This window comes from Panthera pardus, unplaced genomic scaffold, assembly GCF_024362965.1.
Source record: "Panthera pardus isolate Hobbes unplaced genomic scaffold, ASM2436296v1 HiC_scaffold_3, whole genome shotgun sequence".
Classification (NCBI taxonomy): domain Eukaryota; kingdom Metazoa; phylum Chordata; class Mammalia; order Carnivora; family Felidae; genus Panthera; species Panthera pardus.
Genome location: NW_026526876.1, coordinates 56008281 through 56030038, shown reverse-complemented (window position 1 = coordinate 56030038; position 21758 = coordinate 56008281). Strand labels below are relative to the sequence as shown.

General features: G+C 49.4%; 3 protein-coding genes and 1 long non-coding RNA gene across 6 annotated transcripts; 2 read left to right on the top strand and 2 right to left on the bottom strand.

Annotated features, from left to right (window-relative positions):
* Nucleotides 1-808: 808 nt before the first annotated feature.
* On the bottom strand, nt 809-2093 carry LOC109255171 (diazepam-binding inhibitor-like 5). Its single transcript, XM_019429652.2, has 2 exons — nt 2009-2093; nt 809-1257 (listed from the first exon to the last, which is right to left on the bottom strand). The coding sequence occupies exon 2, from the start codon at nt 1205-1207 to the stop codon at nt 944-946; it is 264 nt and encodes an 87-aa protein (XP_019285197.1). The 5' UTR covers nt 1208-1257; nt 2009-2093; the 3' UTR covers nt 809-943.
* Nucleotides 2091-8459, top strand: GEMIN4 (gem nuclear organelle associated protein 4). Its single transcript, XM_019429639.2, has 2 exons — nt 2091-2222; nt 5103-8459. Exons 1-2 carry the CDS (start codon nt 2213-2215, stop codon nt 8267-8269), a joined length of 3177 nt encoding a protein of 1058 aa, XP_019285184.2. The 5' UTR covers nt 2091-2212; the 3' UTR covers nt 8270-8459.
* Nucleotides 8460-9466: 1007 nt separating this feature from the next.
* On the bottom strand, nt 9467-16768 carry TLCD3A (TLC domain containing 3A). 3 transcript variants are annotated; one of them, XM_019429647.2, is made up of 5 exons: nt 16537-16768; nt 16036-16119; nt 12891-13095; nt 11633-11728; nt 9467-11189 (listed from the first exon to the last, which is right to left on the bottom strand). In XM_019429647.2, exons 1-5 carry the CDS (start codon nt 16656-16658, stop codon nt 10920-10922), a joined length of 777 nt encoding a protein of 258 aa, XP_019285192.1. In that variant the 5' UTR covers nt 16659-16768; the 3' UTR covers nt 9467-10919. The 3 variants fall into 3 exon arrangements, with proteins under 3 accessions (XP_019285192.1, XP_019285193.1, XP_019285194.1); XM_019429648.2 differs by lacking the exon at nt 16036-16119; XM_019429649.2 differs by lacking the exons at nt 9467-11189; nt 12891-13095 and having other exon boundaries at nt 11671-11728.
* Nucleotides 16769-17885: 1117 nt separating this feature from the next.
* On the top strand, nt 17886-21360 carry LOC109255172 (uncharacterized). Its single transcript, XR_008418851.1, has 2 exons — nt 17886-17987; nt 20623-21360. It is a non-coding gene; the product is annotated as an uncharacterized LOC109255172 (long non-coding RNA).
* The last annotated feature ends 398 nt before the right edge of the window (nt 21361-21758 follow it).

Here is a 21758-nt window from a genome sequence, read left to right as displayed (position 1 = left end):
TCAGTTGAGTGTCCAACTTTGGCTCAGGTCATTGTCTCACGGTTCTTGAATTTGAGCCCTGCGTCAGGCTGTCAACCCAGAGCCCGCTTGGGATCCTCTGTCCCCCACCCTCTGCCCCTCCCCTGCTTGTGCTTGCACTTGCTCACTACCAAAAATAAACAAACAAACAAATAAATAAACTCACTTACATGTACACATCTTGTCCTACCGACATGCAAGCAGAAAGCAGGGTTAACTACAGACTAATCCCAAGGAAATTTTGGTTGCATTCAGAGGCTGGGATTTTGAAACCATCTGCTTCTGTTTCTCATCTGCTATGTTGTCATGCATCAGTTACGTCACTAAATGTTTGACGTCCCTCAAATTATTAACTTCATCAGGCCTATGTTCCAGTGGGGCTTTGGGAAGTAGGACTTGACTTGAGCTTTTTGGAAGACAAAGACCCTTTCCCCTCGGTAATGTTGGGTTAGTAGTGAACAGACAACCCCTGAAGAGAGAGGAGCCTCAGCCTCCTCCTTCCTTCTCCTTTCCCCTGAGAGGCCTAGCCTCTGGAGAATGGTCTTTGTGACTGACCTCAAATCTTGGGCAATTTCCATAGCATGATTCTTCCCCCAACCCCTCTACTCCTGCCAAATATCTATCTATACTCTGGGAATAGGAAGGCTGGGAGCTCTTAGAATCCTACATGAAGCCAGTTTTGATGGAACTTTCCCTAGTGGAGAGGCTGTTTTCATATATTTTGGACACCTCCCCAGGATTCTCCCAGTCACTTTGAGTGTAATCACCTGTCAGCAAACAGTCACTCTAATGCAATTGAAGTGATTTATTGAGGTCTCTCAGCTACAGTTGTTATGGCTTCATGACATTTCAGCCATCAGACTTTTAAGAAGCCCTTTTCCCTATCAGAGGAGCCATGCCACTTCATTCTGTTTGGCACTCCTCCTTATCCACTGTCATTTTTCTTCAGTTCTTCCACTTTGGCAACATAGATCCTCATGGCATCCATCTTGGACATCCCTTTGTTCTCGTTCCATGCCTCCCACTTGGCCTTGGCTTTCACATCTGTGGCAGGTGGGGCAGGGATGTTGCAGTCGCCCTGGGTGGCCTGTTTGTAGAAGCTGTACACCAACAGTTTCTCCTGATCACTCACAGGTCCCTTCAACTGCTTGACAGCAGCGCAGGCCATCTCAAACTCTACTTGGCACATTGGGGGAACTGAGGCCGGGCCCCTGTGTCTTTTCTAGGTGACAGTTGGCACTGGAGGATGGAGGATGGAGAGTTAGAAACACTGGAGGCTAGTAATTAGGTCTCGGAAGAGTGAAAGGGAGCAAAGGAGACGGTAATGTTTGAGAACACGGGAGGTCCATGTGTGTCTTCCCAGTGAGAAGTCCAGTGTGTTTTTATAAAGTTCAGATTGCAAACTGAGGCTCATTGGATTGGATCTCCCCTCCTATTGCTCTGGCTGGCAAAATGCATTTTCTGGGGAGGGTAACCAGTAACATCTCACAGGCATCTATTATGATGCCAGAAAATTTAGGATGCTGTGCTGCTGCTATGAGAAGAAGGCACTCTGGGGAGTGGGGGGAGGGCGGGTTGTGCGTCTGGGGGGGCAGATGGTCTTGAGTGAGACCAGGCAGACCCGCTAGAGGCGAAGACGCCTCTGAGTGGCACATCTGTGCTGGTTAATGGGCAGCCAGGGGGAGGGCGTTCAGTGCGGGTAATCCCGGGGGGTTACTGTATGGGAGCGAAAGCGGAACCTGGGATGGAGCTAGTGGGTAGGAGCCACTGGGACTCAAAAGGCTGGGCTGTGCAGGGGCTGAACACAAGCGGTGTTGAGCGCGCGGGCAAAGGGAGCTGTAGAGCCCAGGGGCCAGTGACCGGACGGACGTTTGGGGGCGGGGCGGGGCACGCAGGGCGGAAACGAAGTGCGAGTTCTTGCCTGTCGGCTGGTTGGAAGCCTCGGGCCGGTAGGGGGCGATGTGGGCCGGCCTGCCTGGGCGCCGCTGACCTGTCGGTGAGGACCGCGCGTGCGCGCGGAGCGGCGGGAGGCTCACGACCGACCGCGCGGAGCCGGGGCTGAGATTGTGGGCGGGGGCTGAGGCGCGCGGCCCATTGTCCCGCCCCCCGGAACTGCCCATTGTGCCGTGGCGCCTGCGCTGCGCTCGCGGCCTCGCGGGGGAGGGGCGGCCTCACGGCCGCTGGCGTCGCCGCCATGGACCTAGGTGGGTGTCTCTGGTGCCGGTCCTCGGCCCTCCTGGTCCGCGTCCTGAGACGGGGGACGAGGGCGGTGCTGAGCGGGTCCGGGCTAAGGGAGACCTCCGGGCTGGGGAGGGTTTTGGAGGGCTGGGTTATCCTTGGAGGCCGGGGGTCGGGAGGCCGGGATCTAACCCCGGCCCGGCAGCTCCTTGGCCGGCATCTTGCTCCCTCCGGACGCCTTTCCACGTGAAGGGCGAAGCGGCTGTGAAGTTAGATTTTCCTGAAGGTGGACAGGCAGGGTTTGTGCACGTGCTTTGGAAAATGCCCGGCTCAGAAGACGCCCGGGGGAATCCCGGATACCCCGACAGTCTCATTTATTGAATGGCTACCGAGTTGTTGAGCAAGCGTCTTACGCTCTTGAGGTCCTCATAGATATAACGGGGACGATAATAATGTATCCACCACACAGTTTGGGGGCCTTTGGATTGAGAGCACGTGGATACAGTGTCTGGTACGGTGCCTTGTGCACAGCTAACGTTCCTGCAACCAGCAGCTGTGGGGAGGGCCGCAGCAGCCGAGGGGCACTTTTGAACTTATGTGCCTTTGATTCAGAATCCTCACAGGCAGGGTCTGCGGGAAGGGAGGCGAGAGCTAGTATAAGTCGGTGGCTCCTTGTCCAGCCTCCCACCCTGCTAGCCATGCTCTTACGGAGATAAGACCAGGAGGCTGTTCTGAGAGAGCTGGGGTGAGGCACCCCGAGATGTGCCAGTAGAAATGTAGTCCTATCCCCAGTTAGCTCTTCAGTGGTGGAACAGGAGAGAGTTTGGAGCCCTGCAGCTGTGGTGATTTCTGTCCCGGCCCCATTACGCTGTAGTAGAGACATTCTGAGCAAACTCTTCCTGAATCTCAGTGTTCCCATCGCTACAGCAGAAATGGTCAACAGGTTGATTTGAAGATTCAAAAAGATCTCGCACAGTGCCTGACACGGAGTAAACACTTAATAAACATAGGGAGGGAGTTACAAGCACCAGTTAACCAGGAGTAATAAAAATACTTAGGATTTGCCCAGCTGTTAACCGATAGCTCCTGGGACTTAACTCCTTCAGGTAGCACAGTGAACATACCATCTCTGGAAAGTGGGTATCGGGGGCCAAACATTTTGGCTGAACTGATTGTGCAATAAAATTAAATGTACAGATTCATGGGGGGCATATTTTGGGGTCCTAGGAGACCAACTTGAACCAAAAAAGGGGGGGGAAGGGGCAGAATCCCCAGTGAGACCCCTCAGGCAACCTGATCTTTCCTGGGAGTCTGCCTTGGCCACTGGGGGTCCAGGTGAATTGCCTTCACCAGTTGGTTGGATAATCCTTTGCCTTTAGCTGCTCCCTTAAAGTCAAAGGGCAGGACCTTTTTAAATCTGAATCAAGGCTCTCACTTGCTGGCTTCTGGCCTATATAAATGGGAAAGATGGGTTCTTGGAGGCATGAGGGAATGAGGAAGGGGTGGCATCTCCATGCCCTGGGAAAGGGGAGAGAAGTCAGGAATACTCAATAGTGAGTAGTGTTTGTACTCTATTTTGTTTCCGGGCCGGAAGAAGCTTACTTGAGGAAGACCTATGTCCTTTCCTATTATTGAGCTGGGGAAGGCAAAGAATAGTGACAAGGTTCTGGTCCTGCCAACAATGGAAAGATTTGGGGGGAATCAACGTTTATTGAGCACTTACCAGGCTCTTTGTAGCCAGATGCTTACTGTAGCTATATCTTATTTAACGCTCAGCAGCTCTGGGAGATGGAATCGGGAGCTAACAGCCACCACCTCTGCCAAGGGCTTAGCTAATATTATCACTTGTTCCTCACAGTCCTAATAGGAAGTCTCTATTTTCCCCACATACACAGAAGGGAAGCTCAGAGAAGAAATCTAAGATTGCACTGCTTTTAAATGGTTGAGCTAGGATTTAAAGCTGTGTCTAATTTAACATCCCAAAATGCCTTCCTTGAGAAGTCTGTTGATTCGTGGCTCACTGGAGGAAGAACTTTTCTTTCTTAATCTAGTATTTTTTTGTGTCGACCTCTCGGTTTCTACCAGAGAACCAGAGCCTTCAGTAGCTTGTTCTGGTTTGACAGAAAGAGCTATGGAGTAAACTGTTTCCCTGAAAGGCAGAACATTTGAAATCTGTTTGCAAGACAAGGCTGTAAAGGAAAGGAAGGATGGCAAGGCTTGTCTGATTGCTTCTATGCCCACAGCCCTGGCCTGTGCCCCTCTTAGGCTATATCATTACTTAGAGGCTCAATTGTCACATTCCACACTACTCACTTGGTGGCCCCTGCAGTTTGGTACTGCTGTGATATCTCTCTCTCTCAGCCTTCCTCCCCACATCCTCTGCTGGCCCATCCTGTGCCGGAGGGCCTAGCCCTTCCCTTTTCACATGCTTTTCCTGCAGGATCTCATTTACTTTGTTCATTCCATTATCCCCTCGGGGTGGATATCTCCCTGAGCTACATTTCAGGATGGACTCCCCTCCTGGGTGTCAACCCCACCTTTCCATTGCTGGAGGATGTTTCTACCTTAATGTTCTACCTCAAACTCCAAATAACCCAAACTGAACAGTGGGTTCCTCCAAAACTTCTGATTCTTCTTTGTTCCTCCAGTGATGCCCATTGTCTTCCCAATCCAGGCTAGAGAGTGTGGGAGTCCTTTTTTATTCCTCAGGCAAGTCCTTTTGACTCCAGCTCTGCAGCAGCTCTTGGAACTATCCATTCTTCCCAGTCTCACTGAACCCTTCTCATGTCAAACTCTGATAATGACAGCCAGCCTGTACTAACTGATGTCTGTCTGCCTCTAACTCCTTCTAATTATTTTAAAGATTTTTCACCACATTCTGTCTTGTTCGGTTTCTCTCTGTGCAGGACCCTTGAATATCTGCGAAGAAATGACTATTCTTCATGGAGGCTTCTTGCTCGCTGAGCAGCTGTTCCACCCCAAGGCACTGGCAGAATTGACAAAGTCTGACTGGGAGCATGTTGGGCGGCCCATTGTGGAGGCCCTAAGGGAGATCTCCTCCACCACAGCACATTCCCAGCCCTTTGCCTGGAAGAAGAAAGCTCTGATCATCATCTGGGCCAAGGTTCTTCAGCCCTACCCTGTCACCCCTTCTGACACTGACACTCGGTGGCAGGAAGATGTGTTCTTCTCAGTAGTCAACATGATCCCTACCATCAATCACACAGTGCTTTTTGAGCTGCTCAAGTCTCTGGAAGCTTCTGGACTCTTTATCCAGCTCCTGATGGCCCTGCCCACCACTATCTGCCGTGCAGAACTAGAGCACTTTTTGGAGCACATGTCTGTTGACACTTCTTCAAAGGATGTGGCCTTTTTCCTCAGTGTCTGGTGGGAAATGATAAAGCACAAAGGCAATCAGCAGGACCCCCTGCTCTCCCAGTTTAGAACAATGGCCCATAAGTACTTGTCCTCTTCAGATGAGTTCTCCCATCCTCCAAAGAGGTTTAAGTCAGACCCAGATGTGTGTCCTACTATGCCCCTATTGGCCATGCTGCTCACTGGGTTGAAACAAATCCAAAATCGAATCCTGTGCCCCGGGATGAAGTGTTATGCGCTAGCCAACTTGGCTGACATGCTGACAGTGTTTGCACTAATGGAGAACGACCCCCAGGAAGTGTCTGCAACTGTGTATCTGGACAAACTGGCCGCAGTGATCTCCGTGTGGAATTTGGACACCCAGAACCCGTATCACCAACAGGCACTGGCAGAGAAGGTAAAGGAAGCAGAACGGGACATCAGCCTGACTTCCCTGGCCAGGCTCCCAAGCGACACAGTTTTCATCGGATTGGAGTTCATGTGCAGCCTGCTGCGAGAGTGGGGGGAGGAGCTGCAGACCGTGCTCAACAGCAGCCAGGGGACAAGTTATGACAGCTACCGGCTGTGTGATAGTCTGACTTCCTTCAGCCAGAACTTGAAGCTCTACCTGGATTCCACCAACTTGTCTAAGGAGGAGGGGCAGGTGGTCTCTGAGCTGGCAGAGTGTGTAGGGGACTTCCTAAAGAAAACAAACAGGGTGCTGAAGAACAAGGGCTTCGAGAAGGACATCACTGCCTCGATTGCCATGGCCATCATCGACCAGAAGATGGACCGGCATATGGAAATGTGCTACATTTTTGCTTCTGAGAAGAAGTGGGCTTTCTCAGATGAGTGGCTAGCCTGCCTGGTAAATAACCAGGCTCTCTTCCAAGAGCCGGACTTGTTGTTAAAGCTGTTGCAAACGGTGATGGAAGTCACCGTGACAGACAGAGCCATCCCTGAATCTCAGATCAAACAAGTGATCAGCCTGATCCTGGAATGTTATGCAGACCTCTCACTGCCAGACAAGAATAAAGTCCTATCAGGCACCCTGCGCTCCTGGGGGCGAAAGGGTCTGTCTGAGAAGATGGCTGGCTTGGACGGGTTTCAGGAAGACCTCAATACAACTTTTAACCAGCTCGCACAGAGTGCCTCTGAACAGGGCTTAGCTAAAGCTGTAGCTTCTGTGGCTCGCCTGGTAATTCTGTACCCAGAGATCACAGTGAAGAAAATGTGCAGCATGGCTGTGGTCAATCTTGGCACTCACAAGTTCCTGGCTCAGATTCTCACTGCCTTCCCTGCCCTTAGGTTCATGGAAGAGCAGAGTCCAAATCCACCCACCAATTTTGTGGTGTCATGCCTCAAAGAAACCGTCTGGAGAAAGTTCTCTACACCCAAGGAAGAAAAGCAATTTTTGGAGCTCCTGAGCTGTCTCATGACCCCTGTGAAGCCCCAGGGTATCTCAGTTGCTGCTCTTCTTGAGCCAGATGAAGTGCTAAAAGAGTTCGTCCTGCCCTTCTTGATGCTAGATGTCAAAGAGGTGGACCTCAGTTTGAAGATCTTCATCCAGACTCTCCAAGCAAATGCATCTTTAGAGGGATACTGGCTGCAGACCTGTTCTCCGTTCCCTCTCATCTTCAGCTTGTGCCAGCTGCTGGATTGCTTCAGCAAATACTGGCAGCTCCCCAAAGAGAAGCGGTGCCTCTCTTTGGATGGGAAGGATTTGGTGATCCATATTCTGGAGATCCTCTGTGAGATTGTATTGGCTAATGCTGAGACCTTCTCCCCGGACACATGGATCAAGTCCCAGTCTTGGCTCCACCGGAAGCTGGAACAGCTCGATTGGACAGTGCGCTTGAGAATGAAGAACCTCTTTGAGGGCCACTTCAAGTGTGAGGTGCCGGCCACACTTTTTGAGATCTGTAAGCTTTCTGAGGACGAGTGGACCTCCCAGGCCCACCCTGGGTACGGGCCAGGCACAGGGCTTCTTGCCTGGATGGAGTGCTGCTACCTCTCCAGCAGCATCTCTGAGCAGATGCTTTCCCTCTTGGTGGTAGATGTGGGCAACCCTGAGGAGGTCAGATTGTTCAGCAAGGGTTTTCTGGTGGCCCTGGTACAAGTCATGCCTTGGTGCAGCCCCCAGGAGTGGCAGTACCTTTACCAGTTGACCAGGAGACTATTGGAGAAACAGCTCCTACATGTCCCTTATAGCCTGGAATATATTCAGTTTGTTCCTCTGCTCAACCTGAAGCCCTTTGCCCAGGAGCTCCAACTCTCTGTACTCTTTCTGAGAGCCTTCCAGTTTCTCTGCAGCCAGAGTTGTCGTAATTGGCTTCCTATGGAAGGCTGGAGCCATGTGGTCAGACTTCTCTGTAACAGTCTGACCAACCTCCTGGACTCCGTTAGGTTGATACAGTCAGTTGGCCCTTGGGCTCAAGGACAAGAACAGGACCTGACCCAGGAAACCCTGTTTTTTTATACCCAGGTATTCTGTCATGTTCTGCACATCATGGCCATGGTCCACCAAGAGGTGTGTGAACCTCTCTACGTCTTGGCCTTGGAAATCCTCACCTGCTACGAAACCCTGAGCAAGGCCAACCCTTCTGTTAGTTCCTTGCTCCAGAAGGTAAATGAGCAGCGTTTCTTAAAGTCCATCGCCGAGAACATTAGCCCTGAGGAGCGGCGCCAAACCCTGCTGCAGAAGATCAGCAACTTCTGACCTTTGTAGATCAGAAAACAGCTGGGCCCTCAACATGGGTGGGGTCTCTAGGGGTCGAGCTGAGAAACATAAACTTTTCAGTTATGTGAAATTGTATACAAGCTAAGAAGGTATATGGCAGTAACTATAAAGAAAATAGTTTCTTAGATGTTTATAACGTACAAATTATAAAATTCTCTTCTGAGTTTTATCCTGTCTCTTGAGTCTTTCTCGTCAATAGTCTAGGCTTAGAGATTCTCTGACATTGGGCTCAGCTGGAGTCTTAAAGATCAAGGCAAGCTGGGAGGAACTTGCTCATAACTGGACCTATCCACCCTAGAATTTGGCAAATGAGTCCAAAGGTGAAATCACCCAAGTGGAAAAATTACCAGGTATGTTCTTTTGCACTGAAACCCCTTTCCAGAGTCATTTCGTGCTACCTTGGAAAGGGCAACAAGGAAAAGCACTCCCTTCTGCCAGCAAGTGGCTGTGTGATTTGTGTGCCCAAACAGCCTGCACCACTGTAAAAGAACGTTGGACCAAGAAAATTAAATGTCAGGGGGTAGACTACTAACCTTAAAATGGGTGACTTCAGAATTGGCGTACGGTCTTAACTCCATTCAGTGGACCCAGGAGGGGCTATGTGAAACCAGGTCTGGTAAACACAGCAGAGATGGGTATAAAGGATGGGTACAATTATCTTCTGCCTAGGGTAAGTTGTCATGGTTTTGAAGAGTGGGAGCGGGCAGTGGTGTATGCAGAAGCATAAAGATGCAAATTTAACATGTCTGGGTATATCCCAGAACTATGAGAACTGGTTGGTGAGACGTTTAATTTGGGAGGTAGGGAAAGGAAAAGGATATGCCCCGTCACCTTCCTGTGCATACCTTCACTCAAAATGGGGCATTATTCTGGTTCCCGCCCCCGCCTTAAGTGGGTCGGCTTAGTGGCCTACATTTGGTTTTCAACCCTCCAATTCCTCTAATTGGTACTTACATAGGAAGGGAAGAAAGCGCCAAAAGTTACCTGATCAATATGCTTGAACTCTAGGACCCTACAATGTATTCTTGGAACCCCAGAAATGTTAGAGTAAGGTATGAACTAGGCCCTCCTAGACACTGACAGCATGACCACACCCCCAACACCCCCACTTCTTCCAGGTGCATGGATGGGCCAGAAACCATAGCACACAACAGTGAGTCCAGTCAGGTCACAGGATGGGTCTGGAAAGAAGTCAGTATTGATGTATTTCACAAATGAGAAGAAGCTGGGAAATATTAGTGCAATTTAATCACCACAGGGGTGATTTATAAAGATACACCGATAATAAAAATGGTAAAAAAAAAAAAAAAAAAAAAATTACAGCATTTTAGGTTTTTTCAATGGCACCCATTAAAGACTGAAACAGTCAAAATTTGAGACACCGTTACATACCCAGTACTTTAAAAGTTCATGGACAACAATGAATTAAAAGGCACTTTAAAAACATCTAGATTTTTACTACCACTTGCAAAAACACTTCATGGTAGCAGTTTCTAAAAACCATCCTAGTTGATAAGGAACGATTAGTACTGGCACCAGAGGATCCTATTTGCAAGTGGCGGGTGAAGGAGTCAGTCCACAGGATGTATTTTGGCCAGCGCTGTGTTGCGCTCTTGCTCTCCAGCCTTCTGTGGCAAAGTGGCCATATGCTCATGTAGGAACAGGCTTTGGGACACAGGCTCTGGTTTATCTGGCAGCCTGGATGAGACATCTCACGGTTTGGAATACAGAAGCCTGTTTCCATGTCATATGGAAAGGGCAGTGTCAAAGCAGGGTTACCCAGTAAAGAGCTTGATAGGCACCGTTCGCTTTACCCCTATCGTAACAACGGCATCCTGTGCGTGTGGATACGGGGAAAGCTGGGCTTGAGGGAACGTGCTAAAACAGGAACAGCATCTGTGACTTTACAACAAGCTCACGTTTGACACTGGTCTTCCCAAGGCAGCCTACGAAGGCGCTGATCTATCGGCCTCTCTGCCTACTCAAGTGCTGTAGGTTCCCTTCCCCACCTCTACCCTGCTGCCAGCAAGACTTCTGAATGGAAGTCAGTGGACACAGGAATTCAGTGTTGGCACGTGGATGACAGGATGAGGCATGGGACCAATGGGTTATCTAGTGATAAAAAACTACCTACACACAGTGATTTTCCCAGGCTGACATCACAAGAACTGACGTGAAGAACCAAGTCTTGCTTCTGCTGGCCCGGTATGTGTGGATACTGCCCTGAGTGGTTGGAAAGGTGGGTAGCCACCAATATTAGGGCCAGGCGGGTGCCCAAACACTTACCACCCTAGTCTACCTGTCTCCATACCCCATGCTTCTACCTCCCAGAACCTTTGAGCTAAGACCCAAGGAAGGATCCTTGGGCTTGCATTGAAACCACCTTGCTACCAATGGAAATCTGACAGAAGCCGATAGTTGTTACTAACAAAAAAGTGCTTTTGCAAAAGGGGTAGGTTAGAAGAGGGAGGTAATATGAATATTCTTTAGAAAAACTCAAATCCCTCTGCTTATCAATACCCCAAGGGCTGAGGCCACCCAGGGCACAATTTGGTCCATAGAATATTGATTGAGTGGAGGAGGCAGCTGGTGTGAGGAGGCACCCTCACTGCCCGACTCCGGAGAGCAATTACCCATCCTTTCGGGCTGGGGGAGCATCAAAGAGCCGTGTTGCCTTTTTGCACAGCAGAGAGAACCAGTAGATCTGGGGAGCGATGAGGAAGCCATTGGCCACGTTGCAGTAGAAAGGGATATTGAATGGTACTTGGAGTAGGCTTAGTCCCTGCTGTTGGCCATAGGACCAGTACATGAAAGGGAAAAGAAGGATCCGACAGCAGAGGAAGGTGGTCAGTGTGAGGATTCCGTTCACTTTGTACAGAAGGGTATGCTGCTGCTTTAACTGCAAGAGAAGAGGGAAGGAGAATGCAGAGTCACCAAAAGGCTGTGCCTTCAGGGAACAACTAGCCCAAGCCCCACCGCAGTAAGGGCCAAGCATCTAGTCTTCTGACACTTGTAGAAAAGAGGACTGAATGCCACTGTATTTATGTGTGCATACAGGCTCGTGGTTTTTCCAATACTGATACTGAATTTGGCATAAGCCGCCCAGCCGACAGGCATACGGAAACTGAATTTAAAAAAAAAAACAAACCTGTATCAAATTGGAATCAGAAGTACAATTTCAACCCCATCGGCTCAGAACACCAACTGACCTTTAGGTCTGTTCAGTGGTTTCCTATCCCCACTATTCCTAGCACAAAGGGATTTCTCTAAACCCCACAATCTACTCGGGAAGAGCAGAGTCGGCTTCCTCCGCACAGCTACTGCCGTCTCACTCATACGTGCCTGAATCAGAACTCTGCCCAGTGACACAAATGGAGTGCTCAGTTCTGCCGTGAAGATACAGCCAACAAAGAAGTCACCAAGGTCTCCCCTAAGCTTCTGCGGAAGGAAAAAAGGGGAAATAAGACATGGAGGTTAAGGAATCACCAGAAGGAAAATTCCAACTAGGGCTATTGAGAAGGGTGACCATGAGAGAGCACGAAGGGAAAGGGAAAGGCTAAATGAGCAAGTACAGGCCCAGTGAATGTGCTGCTGCTTCCACAGCAGTGACACTTTGATGGCCAAATCCCTAGGATCCAGAGGCAGCTTCAGATCAGCTGATTGCATCACACACCAAGCTTTTTCTGAATTTCAATGTCAGCCGGAAGGAACCGTGTAGCCTACTTTTGGGTATCTAATTTTGTCACGCCAAGGGCATTTAGCCAGTTTGAGTCAACAAAATATGTGCCAGACCCTGTGCTGGATGTTAGGGCCCCAGAGCAATCAGGTGAAGCTTCTTGAAGAATGTAACATACTCTACCACTCCTTTTATCTTCTTAAGAAAAACCAGGATAGCGTAGGATAGCAGCTCTGTCACCTCGTACCACTGGGTACAGTAAGTAAACTCTTAAGGCCCTGGTTTCTTTATCTATGGTACAGGGCTAATAATATCTAATTATTCTGTAATAACTTCTGATCACAGATAGAAAGCTGTGCTTGTAAGCACCTGTCACCTGGTAGGCACTCAAAATTACTAATTTCCTTCCGGCATTCCCATTCTCTTCCTCATTGGGTGGGTTTTTGTGGGGAAATGGATCCAAGGAGAAATTATGAGGCTCTCTGCTTTGAGAGTGTGCTTTTGTGATCTCAAAATAGTGCATACAGTACTCTCCGGCACTGTTAGAGCAAATGGCCAGTTGACTGAGCTGCTCTCGTTTCTTTAAAACAATTTTTATGTTGCCCTGCATTGTGTCTTCAATTGTTATTATATTGTATAAGCTAAAGACAGAACCTTTGACAGAGCCTGGGAGTCACAGAGGGCTGGGGGCTTGCATAAAGAGTAATGTCTGTAAGGAGGATCACAGACATTTCAGATCCTTTTTTTTTTTTTCCTGCAGGATCTGCCTGGGACGTTTTACTGCTTAAGTAGCTGGCCCAGGAGAGCGGGTGCAGCAGGGAAGGGGAAGGCAAGACATTACTCAGAGGCAACAGTCAAGATAGCCAGTTTAACAGGAGAAGATGAGTGACCGAGTCTGCTGGTGGCTGTGCTGGAAGGCCATACCTGTGCCACTGGCACAAGGACAAACAGAATGACCGCATGGTGCGTGATCATGAGACGGTTTTTACTTAGGAAGCTCTGAAAAGTGGTGAGGGACTGTCTGCGGCTCTGGTCTCCAATTCGGTACCATTCACAGAGGTACATGGCGTAGGAGTCATAGATCATGTATGGAATCAAGAACCAGACGTACTCCCGGGCAAGCCAGTGCCTAAAAGAAAGCATATGAACGGTCCTTGAAGTAACTATGGATCTCAATTATGAAAGCTCAAAGCCGACCTCTTCTCAAACACATCCCCTTCAGCTTCATACCTGATTGTTTCTTACTCCAAATACTTTACAATGGAGACACTGACAGTGATAAGGTGAGTGAAAAATTTTCTCTGAGTGACAGGGCAAATTCCTAATTGTCAAAGGCAGAAAACCAGGATCCACTCAGGACCACGGAGCCAGCTGTCACTATTTCTTTGACTTAGCTACTCATTTCTAATGGGCTTTCTGGCGCTTTTTGATATAAGTTAACTTTGATATCGATATCTCTACAAATGATTCAATAGCCTCACCAAGAAACTGGTTTGAAGGTAGGTGTCCCAAATGCCAAATCAAATATTTCCCGTTTGACTTCACTTAGTTGCTCAATAGCTGGGAGTTTCCTCTTGCATCTGCTTGCAACCCCACTGTAGGGAGTTTCTGGGAGCTACCCTGACCATTTTCTTTAGAATTCTATGGCTAATCCCAATTGCACTCATTAAGAAAAATACATCTGGAAATGAGCCCAGAGCCCAAGGACTTACCTTACAGCAGTCAGACACCAGAAGAGAAGCTGGGACAAAAGACAGTGTTCCCATTTACTTGTCCAAAGGGGCTGAATCAACATTTGCAGAATCTAAATGACTGTGTATCACTGCCCCAGAGCAGATTAGAAGTCTCTAAGTTCTACACTTTTGTTCCCAAATGATAAATAATCATTCTATAGGTAATGTGAAAAAAAAATCAACATAGAAATCATATGCTATGCTGAGAAGGAACAGCTTCACTCAGCAGATTTTTACTGTGCACCTGTCAGGTAGAAGTAATTTAGTTTTCTGGTTCTCAACCCAAATTCAGAATCACCTGCAGTGCTTGCTGAGGACTGTTTTTAAGATGATCTAGGTACCTCTAGAACATCCTTAGGCAGGAGTTCCTGAGTGGTTCAGCTGGTTAAGCACCTGACTCTTGATTTTAGCTCAGGTCATGATCTCATGGTTCTTGAGATAGAGCCCCACCTTGGGCTCTGCTGACAGTGCAGAGCCTGCCTGGGATTCTCTCTCTTCCTCTCTCTCTCTGTCCCTACCCACCCACCCACCCCCCCGACTTGCATGCTTTCTCTGTCTCTCCCTCAAAATAATAATAATAACCTTTAAAAAAATCTTCACACATACATGTAAAGGTGGAGGGCACAGAAATGTGTCTATCTCTACTGTGTGATCAGAGAACCTAAGGCATAAAGAGACACAAAAGGAGGAAACTGAAAACCAAACTCAGGTGTGCGACCAGGATCAAGCCACTAAACACGTGGAGCTTCTGAGGGGGAGACACCACGCTACAGAACGGACAATTAATGGCGTACCAGTATCTTCTGAAATGCTTAGTGGCTACTCGATGCTTGCCCTCATATCAGCTCAGGATAATGCTGTGGAGTCACGTCTGTCAGTTTAATCTTTGCAAAGGAGGCTGGTTTCAAGTTGGGTGTGACAAACTGGGGGCAGTGAGGGAACTTGTTGCATGATCAGAAAATGGCCAAAGAGTTGATCTGGCTAACATGCTGTGGTCAGTTGAAAGTTCTGGTGACTGATTGGATGAGATCCAACACAGATTGGATGAGTTTCATCTTCTATCTAGCTGACCCATTCTTATTCTTTGCTCTTCTGAACTCTTTCCTCTTCCTGCAACTCAATAAGAAACTATTTCACCCATTGAACTATGAGACAGGCAGGGCATTGAGCCCCAAAGCGGGAAAGAAGCGACTTGGATCCAGATTCCTTTGTGTCCCCACACTCCAGGGTGGTTCAGCTTCCACCACAGGGACCCACACCCTCAGGTTAGCCCCCGACACCTCAAAATTGGCCAAAGAGAATAAAAACGGAACCCGGCCAAGCTAATGCTGTCAGCCTGTGGTATATGCAGTCAAGGCCACTTGACCTATCTTCTGTCTGCATAGCCCATAATTCCTTGCAGATAGCTGGTTTCGTCTGCAAAAGAGGCACAGGAAGAAAAGCGCAAAAGCTACAGGGCAGCACTAATCCAAGGAAGATCCGGACGCTAAGTCTGCAGGCCACAGTGAGGTGGACGCCGCACTCCGGCTCCCATCAAGTTCAGTCTCGACAGGTGAAAAGCAGGGCACTTTGCAGAGTCAACATGAGAAAGGGACTAGAAGAGGCTCTGAGATTTTCCCAGCGTGTTTCAGTATCACTCTTTAGGAGAAAGTAAGAGGGGTTCTGGGAACTCAGATGAAAAAAATGGTTTTTTAGAAAAATGGGGGAGGGAGGCACAATTGCTGAGATCTAAACACTGTACAAAGTAGACCACTCTGGTCTTTATGATTTTCTTCACTAGAGGCACCTTTCCTGACCTGTCTCTGGACCAAGTTCTGACTGGCGTACAAGTCAGTTTTCTGAAAACACTAGAAGCCTCTTCATTGCCTTCAGCAAATCCAGAGGAACCACAGAGCCGCCCTTGTAAAGACAGGGTTGGTGGATTCACTCCTTTCCACCGAGGGGCTCTCTGCTACCCACACTGAACATACGTTGGCCAATGAAGCTCCAGAGTAGGACCCTAGTGAAATCACTGAAAAGAACCAAAAGCTAGAGTTCCGCTTCCGAGTAATTCTCGCACTTACGTATCTCACAAAGTACTTGGGTCAGTGGCCCACCTTCAGACCTAGACCCGACATTCACTAGCGTATCTTCGGCTTACTTTCTCCCAAGTGGGCGAGGCCGAAAGACGTACGGAGGAAGAGGCACTAATTATGGTGCCCCAGCTTTCCCATCAATCAGCTCCCCAACAGCACGTGCTGATAAAGAACTAGCGCCTGAGAGCCACTCGAATAAGGAAACTTCCACAAAGTTCGGCGCTGTCACTGGTGCTGCTTTCACCTGGCGCTGGATGTTACCTGTCCGTGATCACGTCGTTACAGGAGCGGATGATGACGATCCCCGACCCGGTGGCCAACACAGCCTGCACTGAAGAAACCAGTCTAACGTGCGGCAGAAAAGAAAAGAAAAGAAAAAGTCCGGTCCAGGAGATAGCATAAAGCCCAAGGCTTCAACCTGCCTCTCGCGCAGGCGGCCCGGGAGCCAAGGAGGTGAGGGAGAGGGTACTGCCGCCGCCGCGCTCCCCGACTCGCGAGCAGCAGCTTCCCGCCCCGTCCCGCCCCGCGTGGGCGCCCTCCAGCCGGCTCCCTCTCCCTCCCGGGGGGACGCCCGCGGTCTTCCGAGAGCTCCGGCCAGCGCCCCGGAGGGGCAAGGCACCGGGGAGGCAGCCCCCTCGCTTCCTGTCGCCCCCCTTTTCCGCCCTCGGCGCGGCGCAGGGGGCGGGCGCCGGCGGGTCGGGGCGCCGGGCACAGCCCGCGCGCGGCCGGGGTGGGGCGGACGGCGCCCGGCCTCGCCCGTACCTGGTGCTGATCATCACGCAGTCGCTGTCGGTCCAGGCGGGCCGCGCGCGGCGCAGCCCCCAGGTGCACAGTGCGAAGAGCCCCGGGAAGAAGAGCGAGCCGCAGGCCAGCGTCAGCAGCATGGGTGCTCGGGGGTCGGTCGCCGCGCTCGGCGCCTCGGCGTGGCTCAGGTCGGCTCGGCGCGGCTCCCGACTGGCGCGGCCCGCCCGCCCCTGTTCCCACCCTCCACCCTCCGCCCTCCGCCGCCGCCGCCGCCCCCGCCCCCGGCCCGGCCCCGGCCCCGGCCCGCCGCGACTCCGGCAGCCGCGGGGCGCTGGCCCCGAGCCCGCGGCGCCACTCCCCGCGTGACCAGGCCGGCGGCCGCGATAGGCGCGAGCCGGCCGGCCGGGGCGGGGTCTCCCCGCCGCCGCCCCTGGGCCCGGAGGCTTCCCCCGGGTTCCCCCGGCTGGAGGGCGAGCTGCGGCCCGGTGAGCTCCGAGGTTGCCGACGCTGCGCCCCGAACCGGCGGTGTGGAGCGTTCGCCGCCGCCTCCGGAGCGGCCGCGGGGCCCAGGCAGTGGTGGGAAGGGCCGAGGCTCTCGGGGCTTCTGTTCCGTCACCGCGGACGCGTCCCCCTCCCTCCCAGACCGGCGCGACCGACGGAACGCCTCGCACCTGCCCTCAGTCCTCCTCTGCTCCCCGGCCCCAGGCAGAGGGTGCGGGCTGGGGGAGGCCGCGAGAAATCCAGGTACGAAGGTGCCTTCGGTCGAGACCCCACCCCCACCCCCAGGGTTGGGGAGCCCTCCGGGCCGGGGCATCTCTCTTTGGCGGAAGGAAGGAGAGGACCAGTGAGCTTGTGGCCATCTGCCTGCCCGGCTTATCTACCAGGCACTTTCGCGTCCAAATAGGAGTCTTAAGGAAAAGATCTCTCTGCAGGCCAAACATGGCTTTTCCACGTCCTGCCGCTGCTGCATTTCCTCCGGGGCGGGAGGGGGGGGGGGGGTCGCTCCTAAAAGCATTAAATCCCCCTACAGCCAGCAGATCCTCTCTCAATCTTAGTGAGGCGGAATACCACGTCTGCACACCTTCTGTGGTTCTGCGGTGCTGCCTCTTGCCTGTGGGTCAAGATACTCTCCAGTTTCGGTGACTGTTTTGTTGTTGTTGTTGACAATGTTTTCTTATTTTAAAGTTCTCCATCCAGGTGCCCTAAACTTGAATGGGTTGGAAACGACTCACTTCCACTCAGCACCAGTCACGTGGACCAATACAGTAACTTCAACATCACCGGGCTTCTGTCCCTCTTGGGACTTACCAAAGTTTTACTTTGCTTTGATCTCCCTCTTCCTCAGCTGACAAATGTGGGGGGAAGACAATTCACTTGTGCCTATTGCAATGCAAAGGCTTTGTGGCTCCCTTCCCTTCATCAGCATGCAAAATGCTTACAGAAGCCCTGGAGAGGATTCCGAAACGGAGGTGAGGGAGGCTCAGCCTCTCTGGGCCACCGTTTGCTCATTTGTGAAATGAAGAGGCTGACCTACAAGCTCTTTAAGGCTCTTCCAGTTCTAAATTCTTAAGATTCTATGACTTTTATAAGGTAACAGATGATTTCTGTTAGATGCCAATTAAATTTCTCTAACATGGCAGTTACTGGTACAGAAGCAGATAATAGAGTTAACACAGCTTTTTCATCTTCTTGTGCATTGTTGAAGGATTTAACCAACATTAAGGAAACAGAATACTCAAAGGAAAGTCTGAAATTTCTTCCACTTAGGGCTACATCTCTAACTCCCAGATTCACTGCTGACATACGTGGTGAACTGAAAAAGACACTCCAATTTGGTAGCAAGGTATCTGGCAAATACAAAGCTTTCTGTATTTTCACATTTGCATGTGGACAAAGGACAGCTCTCTGTAAACTTTTCATTGTCTCCAGGACAAATGCTTGTGCATCCCATTTTCTGTTTCCTACCTATTTGTCCCAGTCACCTCCAGCTCCAACTTTTCCAGAGAGGGACAAGTGGTTACCATTTCTCCCTGCTTTCTCTCCTTAAAGGGACCAACGACATGCTCCAAGGATGCTAACACTTTTAAGTGGTGGCAACCAATCTATTCCCTATGCAAGAAGCTGTTTGTACAGCTCTTACGGGGTCTGTGAAATGAAAACAAAACAACAGATGTTTCACATACAGAAAATAGCAAGTAAAATCAGTTTCCAACACCATGCTCATCAAGTCACCAGAATTTTAAGCTTGAATCACCAGAAAGCCAACGAGCATAAACATGAGACTTGGCTTTTCAAGCCGTATGGCAAATGATAAAGCCAAATAAAAAGCACCAAGCCTTTTTAATACAAACTTCTACTCACTCTTCAAAAGTTTTGAGTCGTGTTTCCTTCACTAGGAAAATTTCTATCTACCTGTTTCTTCCAGGCCTATTTATACATTTTCTTTCTTCTAAAAAAAGTTTTTAATGTTGTATTTACTTTTGAGAGAAAGAGAGGCAGAGTGTGAGTGGGGGAGGGGCAGAGAGAGAGGGAGACACGGAATCCGAAGCAGGCTCCAGGCTCTGAGTTGTCAGCACAGAGCCCAACCTGGGGCTCGAACCTACAGATCGAACCTACAGATCGCAAGATCATGACCTCAGCCGAAGTCGGACACTTAACCGACTGAGTCATCTGGGTGCCTCCAATATAAATTTCCTTTCCTAGACCACTTTTGCATTTGAATAGTGAGCATGTTGTTTTTTCATTTGTATGGATGTTTCCCCACCAAACTTGTTAGCTCTTAGAAATAGAACCGTTATCTTTCCATTTTGTTTCCTAAGTTAGGCCTGGCACATTGCCAGTGCCCAAGAAATACTTGATACCTTTTAAAGCTAATATTTATTGAATACTTACTATGTGCCAGGCACTCTATCAAACATTTTACAAGCATTATCTCACTGGATCCTCACAAAGAATCTATTATCATGTGTGTGTGTGTGTGTGTGTGTGTGTGTGTGTGTGCACGTGTGCACGCAGACATGGGCAAAGTAAGACCCAGAGCAATGAAAAAACTGCCCAAGTTCACATTGCTGGTGGCAGAGTTGGAGTTTGAACTCATCACCTTCTGCCTTCAAGGTCAGTGTGCTTAATGACTACACTGCCCTCAAACCTGATAAACAAGAAAAGAGTAGTTGTCTTTCACAATATAGTTTCTGACTAATAACCACTGTTTCTAATTGTTTGTTCATGAATTAAAACGTGTGGAGTGTAGTTTATGGGCTCTGATGCTGCTGTTATTAACATCATTTTATATTTATACCTTTACAATTTTTCAAATCACTTTCACATATCTCACTTGGTTCTCGAAACAACCCAGTGAAAACAGGTGAACATAGTATTTCATTTTATAGATGAAGAAACTTAAGTGCAGAACGGGAAGCTGACACTCCACCCTATGAAGTAGCAAGGCTCACAGTGGAACGCAGGGTCCTGATTCATGTTCAGGGTGATTTCATGCTGTAGAGTTGGGATTTAAGGAGCTTTTGATTATGCTTCTTAGGTGGGTTTGGAGAGTGAAGTTTGGGTTACTAGAAGCCGAGACAAGACTCATTTACCAAACCAGAATGCCACACTTTGAGTAAGAATTTATAAAGCTCCCAGTTCGGGAGGGCTATGATGGGATTTCTCTGGTTTCTAACCTCTCTCTCCCATTCCTTTAAACCCCAATCTGGATACCATTAGGGGGCAGGATAGCAGAACTCTCTCCCATTCTGCTCCCTGGTTCCTCTAGCCTTAAATTGAAAATACCATATTTACTTGTAAGAGCCTGAGAATACTCAGGTGAGTGTCTTTAAGATACGCGATGTGCAGGCTGCTACCCTCGATCAAGGACATTTTCTTCCTATCCAGAAAAATGGACCTAAGGAAAAGCAATTGAGATTCACACATGAAACGTCTTTATTTCAAGCTCCAGAACTGAACTGAAAGAGATCTTTGGAGGTCTCTATCCACCCATCTATTACCAAAATAATAATAATAATAATAATAATAATAATAATAACATAAATGAAACTCTATTCTGAAAAAAGCCATTTTGCTTAGACCTGCACTTCTTTTCTGTAATAGTGGCATTGGAAGCAGAGACTAAGAAGGACAAAAGGAGAAATAAAATGATGGGAAGAGACGTGGAGAGAAAGATACAGCACAGGAAGAAAATCTATCGGAAGACTGAGATCGGTACAGCTACAGGGAATAAAGAGGCCAAGATACATCCCCTTTGACTCAGGAAAACAGAGATACAGATCCAGAGATTGGAATTCACAAGTAAACAAAAGGAAGAGGCTGTACGACACAGAGACAGGTAACAGGAGGTGTACAAAGAGAAAGTGATAGCCCTTTATGGAACATCATTTCCTTTTACACTGGCACCATCAAAAGCCACACTGCACTGAAGATATATGGCACAGATAAGGAGGCACCCTGTTCTTAGGACAGAACGTGGCCAAGAGGAAATTAACTGCCTGCCTCTTCTTTTTCCTGCGCTTGTTGGCATTCCATAAGAATACCTGATCAATATGGCTTTGCACTGATACTTTTAGATGTGTTTCCCCTTTAAACGGCGTGCCTCTGGTGGGCAGGCAGGGCCTGTCAGTCCCGAAGGCAGCCAGGACAGATAGCACAGGGGTAAGGATTAGAGGACCTGAGTTCCAGTACTGGCTCTGCTACACATAAGCTGTGTGACGTGGTGAAAACTACTTAACCTGTCTGTAAAATGTGGGTTCCTTTACCTACCTCCAGGATGGTTGTGAGAATTAGATGAGAGATTTCAAAAATACAAGTAAGCTACATGCTGGGCCCAGGCAAGGGACTATTATTCTTATTTATTTATTTATTTATTTTGAGGGAGACAGAGACAATGCAAGTTGGGGGTGGGGGCAGAAGGGAGAGAGGGAGAGAGAGAGAGAGAGAGAGAGAGAGAGAGAGAGAGAGAGAGAGAGAATTCCAAGCAGGCTGTCAGCACAGAGCCTGATGTGGGGTTCAAACCTACAAAGCTGTGAGGTCACGACCTGAGCTGAAACCATGAGTTGGATGCTCAACCGACTGAGCCATCCAGGCGCCCCAAGGGACTATTATTCTTTATTTTGGTATCCCCCTAGCACAGTTTCCTGATGTTAAACTTCTCAGTGAGCATCTATGGGGTTGAAGAAGATTTAGGCCTGGCCTTAGCCAGCTTCCAGGCGGCAGCTTCCTCAGTTGTTGTT